At 50.3% G+C, this 8,170-nt stretch overlaps 1 protein-coding gene across 1 annotated transcript in view; it reads right to left on the reverse strand.

Annotated features, from left to right (window-relative positions):
- Positions 1–4,866: 4,866 nt before the first annotated feature.
- The window catches only part of LOC107108829 (cystatin-like), an 8,596-nt gene continuing 5,292 nt past the window's right edge, over positions 4,867–8,170 (reverse strand). Inside the window, exon 3 of the mRNA XM_015409348.1 lies at positions 4,867–5,222. Coding sequence (XP_015264834.1) covers positions 5,145–5,222 — 78 coding nt within the window. The 3' untranslated portion in view covers positions 4,867–5,144. The remainder of the gene's footprint in view (positions 5,223–8,170) is intronic.

The following is an 8,170-nucleotide window of genomic DNA, read 5'->3' on the forward strand; positions in this document are numbered from 1 at the left end:
TCCCACCCCCTCTCTGCTTCCTTTCTACCTCTCCTGCTTGACCACTGGACGGGTGGGGCTGGTGGGAAAGCACTGCCCACAACCTGGGTTCCCCTTTGCTTAAGGGAGGGCCTGTGTCACCCCTTCCCGCTCTCCATAGGCAGATCATGAGCGGGAGCGCAGGGAGGGTTGCCTCCGTGCTTAGTTCTCGTGGCCCTTTCTTTTTTTATTATTCAATTTTTTTATTATTTTTAACATACACAATAACAATATATAACAGGTTGACTACAATCAAGAGAAAATAGTGCAAGAGGTATTTACATAGGTAAAGGTAAAGATAAAGGTTCCCTTGCTCGAAAGCCAGTCGAATCCGACTCTACGGTTGCAGTGCTCATCTCCGTTTCAAAGCCGAAGAGCCAGCGCACTCCGAAGACGTTTCTGTGGTCATGTGGCCAGCATGACTAAACACCAAGGCGCACGGAACGCTGTTCCCTTCCCACCGAAGTGGTACCTATTTATCTACTTGCAATTTCTTGCTTTCCAACTGCTAGGTTGGCAGGAGCGGGAACTAGAGACGGGAGCTCACCCCGTCTTGCGGCACCCGGGTCTTGAACTGCTGAAGTACTGACCTTCCACAGCCTGCACTTCAGCGTCTTAACCACTTGAGCCACCGCAGCTCCTTTTATTTACATAACAACTGTGGAAAGAACAGATTGCATGGCTGAATTGTACTTTAAGTCAGTGTTTTTTGCACAGGGGTCTCACTAATTTCAAAAATACAGTAGGTTTGTAAAGTGTTCGTTTCTTGGGATGATTTCACCTTCAGCAAGGTACTGGACTACGGGGAACCAAATTGCTTGGGATTTTTTTGCATTTTCTTGGGTTTGTTGATAAGTCATTTTTTCCATAGATAAAGTGTTCCCATAATTTGTTTTGCCAGTCAGATATGAGTGGGACGGCTTTCCCCTTCCACTTCTGTGCGATAGTTATTCTAGCTATTGCCAGTAGCGTCGAGATTAATCTCTTTTGTGTTTTCCTTTCACGGGTATCCGGAAGTACATCTAACAGGACCGTCTCAGGGAGAACAGGTAAGTCGAATCCTATGATGATATAAATTTGTGCCAGAATTTGAGTCCAGAATGCTTGAATGTACGGGCAAGCCCACCAGCAATGTAGAAAGTCGCCTATTTGGCCACAGCCTTTCCAGCAGCTTTTGTCATACTTTGAGTTGATCTGTGGCCCTTTCTTACACGCCCGGGGAAATGCCGATTGCCACTTTGGGGGTCAGGAAGCCATTGTCCTCTAGGCCGGTTTGGCCAGGGATCCTGGAGGTTTTCTGTCATCTTCTGGGCGTGGAACAGGGGTCACTGAGGGTGTGGAGGGGGAGGCATTTGTGAATTTCCTGCGTTGTGCCGGGGGTTGGACTAGATGACCCTGGAGGTCCCTTCCAACTCTGTGATTCTAAATTCTCCCAGCACTGCCCCTTTTGTGGCAAGGACGAGCTGCCTGGGTCAGCCACCAATGTTCCCTCTAAGCTGTGGAGTCTTGTGACCAAAAATTCTACTTGGTGAGCTCCTGGCATTAAAGTTGTGAGCCAGCGATTTGGCTGCTGCATCAGTTAGTTTGCTCTGGAGCTCTCCTTCCTGAGCTGAGGCCAAAATGTGTGAGCCAGAGACTAAAAAACTGTGAGCTTGCTCACACCAACTCAGCTTAGAGGGAACACTGGCCACCACGTCGGAGATGCATTAAAAACCCTAGCAGAGTTTTTCAGGGTTTTCTTAACAGGCTGTACTCAAGAGCAGGAAAAGGCACCAAAAGTGGCTGTCGGCGCGCGTGAAAGGGAAGGCATCCCCAAAGGAGGTGGATGTTGCATAAATATTAAGACAAAGAGATGGCGTTTCCCCTGAAGTCCAGCACCTTGAAATGGGCAGCTCTACACAGGCACACGGTGCCTGGAGCAGTTGCTGGCTGGCACTGGGAGACAGGAAAGCTGCAGCTATCAAAGTGGGACTTCAGCTGCGGGCCCTCAGCAAAGAGATCTCGGCTAAAGGCAAACAGGCAAGTGAGCATCAAAACAGGCTCCAAGCGGCCAGCCAAAGGAAAGCAATAAAGGGTTCCCCAATGCATCACACTCAACTTCTTCTCAGATCCAACAGACTGGTCCCGCTTTGTCCACCCCTGGCCCAAGGTCCCCAGCTGGGTGGGCCCGCATATCCCACTCGCGGAAGCCGCCTTGCTGACCGATGGCAGGGAAAGGCACGCTCCTCTTCCCGCAAGGCCCTGCCCCGCTGCATGTACTTGGGTGTGCCTGGTCAGCTGATCTGGCCACGAGCCAATCCAGAGGCCTGAATTTTACCTGGGAAATTGAGGGTAGGAAAGATTGGCCACTCCTTCCAGAACCTCTGTACAGCACATGGTCCTTTGAAGGAGGCCCAAACGCCGGAGAGGAAGGTTTTGGGGCACCTAAGAGAGTGGCTCAAGCGGTTAAGACGTTGAACTGCAGGCTGTGGAAGGTCGGTAGTTCAGGAGTTCAAGACCCGAGTGTGCCGCATGACGGAGTGAGCTCCCGTCTCTAGTTCCAGCTCCTGCCAACCTAGCAGTTCGAAAGCAAGACATTGCAAGTAGATAAATAGGGACCACTTCGGTGGGAAGGGAACAGCGTCCCGTGCGCCTTGGTGTTTGGTCATGCCGACCACATGACCACGGAAATGTCTTCGGACAGCGCTGGCTCTTCGGCTTGGAAACGGAGATGAGTACCGCAACCCTAGAGTCGGATTCGACAGGCTTTCGAGCAAGGGAACCTTCACCTTTTAAAGAGAGTCTCAGAGGGCAGCCATGTTGGCCTGCAGCACAAGAGTTCGATGTATCTAGTTCGAGACCAAGAAGAGTTTCAGGGTGTAAAGCTTGTGAGAGTCAAAAGCCCCCTTCACCAGACACTGAGGAAACATCGGACACAGATGGAGGGAGCTTCGGCTCTCAAAAGTTTGCACCCTGAAACTCTTGTTTGGTGTAGTGGTTAAGTGCGCGGACTCTACTCTGGGAGAACCGGGTTTGATTCCCCACTCCTCCCCTTGCACCTGGCTGACCTTGGGCAAGCCATAGTTCTGATTAGAGCTGTTCTTGAAAAGAGCGGTTTCTTCAGAGCTCCCTCAGCCCCGCCTACCTCACAGGGGGTCTATTGTGGGGAAGGGAAAGGAGATTGTAAGCCACTCTGAGACTCCTTCGGGTAGTGAAGTGCGGTGTATAAATCCAAATCTTCGTCTTGGTCTCTAAGGCTCTCCTGAAACCCAGCGTACTGTAGCTTCAGAGTAGGGCCCCAAGCAGCCAGGCCCAGCTGAGTCTTGCAAGTCAGATGGTCTCAAGCAACCCAGTTGCTTCCAGGCTCAGGGTTGCCAACTTCCAGGTATGACCTGGAGATCCCCCAGAAGGCCCCAAAGAGCTTAAAGCTCAGGAGATCAAAACTTACTGGCGATCCTTGGCCCAAAAGACATCCGGCTGTCCGTTTTGACCCTGACCCTAGGCCTGGTGGAACTCTCTACCTAGTAACATCCGTGCCCTGCGGGACCTTGCTCAGTTCCATAGGGCGTGTAAAATGCAGGTGTTCCGCCAGGCCTACAGTTCAGGACAGCAACAGTCCCTTATCATGGCTTTCACCCGGCCTGACCAATCCCAGTATGTGATCCACCTTATGGAGGGAGCAAAGTTATATGTACGCCATTGATTATCTGAAGGAATGTTTTATCCGTTTTAACCATTTATTATTTTCTATGTATTGCTGCGAGAGTTAGACTATAAGGAAGGCCGAGCGCCGAAGAATAGATTCTATTGAACTATGGTGCTGGAGAAGACTCTTGAGAGTCCCTTGGACTGCAAGGAGATCAAATCAGTCAATCCTAAAAGAAATCAACCCTGACTGTTCCCCGGAAGGCCAGTTACTGAAGCTGAAGCTCAAATACTTTGGCCACCAAATGAGAAGGGAGCACTCACTGGAGAAGACCCTGATGCTGGGAAAGACTGAAGGTCAAAGACGACGGGGACGGCAAAGGGTGAGATGGTTAGACAGTGTCATAGATGCAACGAACATGAAAATGAGCAAACTTCAGAGGACGGCGGAAGACAGGAGGGCCTGGCGGGATCTGGTCCATGGGGTCGCGAAGAGTCGGACTTGACTGTGCGACTGAACAACATTATTTATTGCTTTTAATTATGTTTGATTATGATGTACACTGCTCTGAGCCCTCCAGGGGAGGGTGGTTTATAACTTTAATAAAGAAGAGAAGAGGAGGAGATTGGATTTATACCCAAATAATAAATAATAATAATAACTGAACCCCACATAACAGAGATCTGTCCCCATGGAAAAAATGGCTGCTTTGTGGGGTAGACTCTATGGCATTATATCCAGCTGTGGCCTTCCCCCCTCCCTCCCCCCACAAATCCTGCCCTCCTTAGACTCCACCACAAAATCTCCAGGAATTTCCCAATCTGGAGATGACAACCGCAGGCCTGGCCTCAATAAGTCCTCCCTCAAAGGCCAAAGTAGACCTGGAAAGGGCCCTGCCTTTTCCTCACTGAAACCCAGGCCTGGAACCTGTGGTTACCTAGCAACAACCACGGAGGAAGTTTGTTGCTTAAAGCTGCAGGTGCTCCCCCTTTTTTAAAAAAATCATTTTCGCCTTTTTAAACCTCCGAATGGTTTTTGGGGTTTTTTTAGATTTCACATTTTTCTGCAAATCTGGGGCCCTTTCCAGGTTTGTACAAAGAGCTGTCTTGCCCCTTCACCAGATTTAAGTATCCAAAGATTTGGCCCAGTTTACTATTAGAATATAAGGTTGTGAGCGACAAAATGTCAGTAAGTTTCAAATCTTTTACAAGCCTCGTTCCTTGTTAAGGTAAATGTAGTATCTTTATTATCTGCTCCTAACCAAGCCTGAAAACACTGGTTACAAAATTCAGTGAAGAACACACAAAAGAAACAAGGTTTTTTTTAACTTTTTAAAAGAATGGCTAGAGAACTCTCCTTGCATAACATGAGCAGACAAGCAATTCAGAGTTGGCAGCAAGAAGTCCTGCTCGAGGAGTCATGAAGATTATTGCTCTTCCTGAATGGGGAAAGGACCTTCAGATTAGCCATCTGCACCCCCTGCGGCAACGCCAACGTGTGTTTACTGGCACTCGTTTTTCACCAGCCTGATCGTGTTCTGCCAAGGAACAACGACCACCTCAAAGGTGCAAGTTGTTGTCTGTGAACAGAAAAGAAAAGACCCTTAAATATGACAAGTGATCTCTCCATTGACAATGCAACAGCACCTTAAAATTATGAACATCTTAATGGTAGGTATTTCTAACCATCGACCTCTGACGCTAGTCAAAGATCAGCACTTTTTAATCAAATTGATTCCGAGGAGAGAGTTAGCAGACCTTGAGCAAGCTCAGACTGTGGCAGGATCGTCCCCACTGTTTTACGAGCATCTCATTTAACGCTGTGCAAGAACACACATCCACACCGATCCAAACCCTCTGAATAACCCCCCTTTCCTGGAAAACACTGTACACACAGCATGGATTCCATGAGCACAAGCCACTGGTCCCGCCCCCCCTCCAATGTAAAAACTCCACTGGAAGGAATGGGAATTCCACGACAGATGTATACAAATGTGGGGGTCAGCCGATCTCCTCCTATGCACAGAACTCTGTGAAGCTTCCCCATGCAAGGAGAGCCCCAGACACACTTCTTCACTGTCCACGAACCGAGCACACCGTGGAAGAAGAGAACTGTTGTATGCCCAGCCACCACTCCGGTGTCCCAGCATGCAATTCTGTCTCCCCCAAAGAGCATGTGGCCTACAAAGGGCAACAATGGCAGATATCCAGCAGCACTCTTAGTCTTGATTTTCACATTAAGTGCTGCACTACATTAGAAACCCTCTGTACTAGAATGACCTAGAAATAGAGGTCTGGGGGTAACGTAGTGCCCAAAGGCATCACGGCATTTTCCGACTCCTCTCCTGGTGCTGCGGTGGCTCAAGTGGTTAAGACATTGAACTGCAGGCTGTGGAAGGTCGGTAGTTCAGCAGTTCGAGACCCGGGTTGCCACATGACGGAGGGAGCTCCCGTCTCTAGTTCCAGCTCCTGCCAACCTAGCCGTTCGAAAGCAAGAAATTGCAAGTAGATAAAGAGGGACCGCTTCGGTGGGAAGGGAACAGCGTTCCGTGCGCCTTGGTGTTTAGTCATGCCGGCCACATGACCACGGAAACGTCTTCAGACAGCGCTGGCTCTTCAGCTTTGAAACGGAGACGAGCACCGCAACCCTAGAGTCGGACTCGACTGGCTTTCGAGCAAGGGAACCTTTACCTTTTACTCCTGGTGCCCACCGGGTGTTTTTAGAAAGTGGGAAGCGCCAAGTGGGGCTCTGCCTCTTGTGGTAGTGATTTTGTGGTTGTTTCCACCACTCCATGTCAGAATTCCAAAGGTGCCCTGTGGGCTTGAAATGGTTGGGGACCAATGTTCCCTCTAAGCTGTGGAGTCTTGTGAGCAAAAATTCTACTTTGTGAGCTACTGGCCTTAAAGTTGGGAGTGAGCACTTTGGCTACTGCATAAATTAGTTTGCTCTGGAGCCCTCCTTCCTGAGCTAGGACAAAAATGTGTGAGCTGGAGGCTAACAAACTGTGAGCTGGCTCACACTAACTCAGCTTAGAGGGAACACTGTTGGGGACCCCCGGGTCTAGTGTTCTGGGAACACGCTTCAGTTCTATGACAGGATAGCAAAACCATCAGGATGGACTATGTGCAGTGTTCCCTCTAAGCTGAGTGAGTGTGAGCTAGCTCACAGTTTTTTAGCCTCTGGCTCACAGATTTTTTTTGCTTAGCTCAGGAAGGAGGGCTCCAGAGCAAACTAATTTCTGCAGCAGCCAAATCGCCCGCTCACAACTTTAATGCCAGCAGCTCACAAGGTAGAATTTTTGCTCACAGGACCCCACAGTTTAGTGGGAGCATTGGTTAGTGGGGTCTATATCCACCCAGCTTTCAGTTAAGAGTAAGCAACATCTGCAAGAAGCAGCCTTCAAGGGGCGGCAAGAGGAAAGGCTGGTCAGGAGGGACAGTGGAGTCGAGTGGCTTCCTTTCCTGGTAAGCGTCATTCCTTGTCCTTCTCATGTGTATGGGGGGGGGGGGCTTGTGCACTGAAGAGTTCAGAATCGGAAGAACACAGACACGTCTATAACTTGCATCTCCTTCAGGATGCCCTGACGCCAAAGTCCAGTGCATTTCGAATCAGTGGTGGACATCGGGATTCACCTACCAGAATCGTGATGTGCAGCGACTGATTTTCCCTACAGGAGCAAACAGTGAGTCTCCTTCAGTATGAGCAGCAGCGGACGTTAGTACACAAGGGCACCAGTGGGGTTCAGGGGAAACCTGCTCCCCACTCCAGGGGACCCCTGGCCACTGGGAGGTCCAATCACCCTGGAATGGCCTACAGAGTCCCATCTTAGGTTTGGTTCCTCGGGCCAGGTTTTCAAATGTCGGTGGGAAGAACTTACCTGTGCAGCTTTGCAAACACCCCAGCATCTTGCTTAAACTGGGCCACCGTGCGTGCTGTCCTGCCAGGGCTACGAGCAATGCTCCCTCCCAAGCTGTGGAGTCTTGTGAGCAAAAATCCTACTTTGTGAGCTGCTGGCCTTAAAGTTGTGAGCGAGTGGTTTGGCTGCTGCATAAATTAGTTTGCTCTGGAGGAGCCCTCCTTCCTGAGCCAAGATGAAGATCTGTGCGCTGGAGGCTAGAAAATTGTAAACTGGCTCACACTGGCTCAGCTTAGAGGGAACGCTGGCCACAAATAGGGCTGGCCAGCCTCCAGGTAGAACCTGAGGAGGGCAGGATTTGCGGAGGGGAGGGTACAGTGCCACAGAGTCCACCTTCCAGAGCAGCCGATTTCTCCAGGGGAACCGATCCCGGACACCTGGAGATCAACTGTACCAGTGGGAGATCTCCAGGTGCTACCTGGAGGTTGGCAAGCCAAGGCTCTAGGCTGTGGGCAGCCTGGCTACCGTAGCCCTTGATCCACAGAAAATGACTTGACTGCAAGGTTGTTGTGACTAGCCTGTGCCATGGATTCCTGTGGGGCTCAGCTGCACCCAAGGGTGTCCGTAACAGGGCCGTTGTTTCCCTGTCCTCTCTGTCCCCCAAGCACACG

Source organism: Gekko japonicus, unplaced genomic scaffold (assembly GCF_001447785.1).
Source record: "Gekko japonicus isolate JY-2015 unplaced genomic scaffold, Gekko_japonicus_V1.1 scaffold707, whole genome shotgun sequence".
NCBI lineage: Eukaryota > Metazoa > Chordata > Lepidosauria > Squamata > Gekkonidae > Gekko > Gekko japonicus.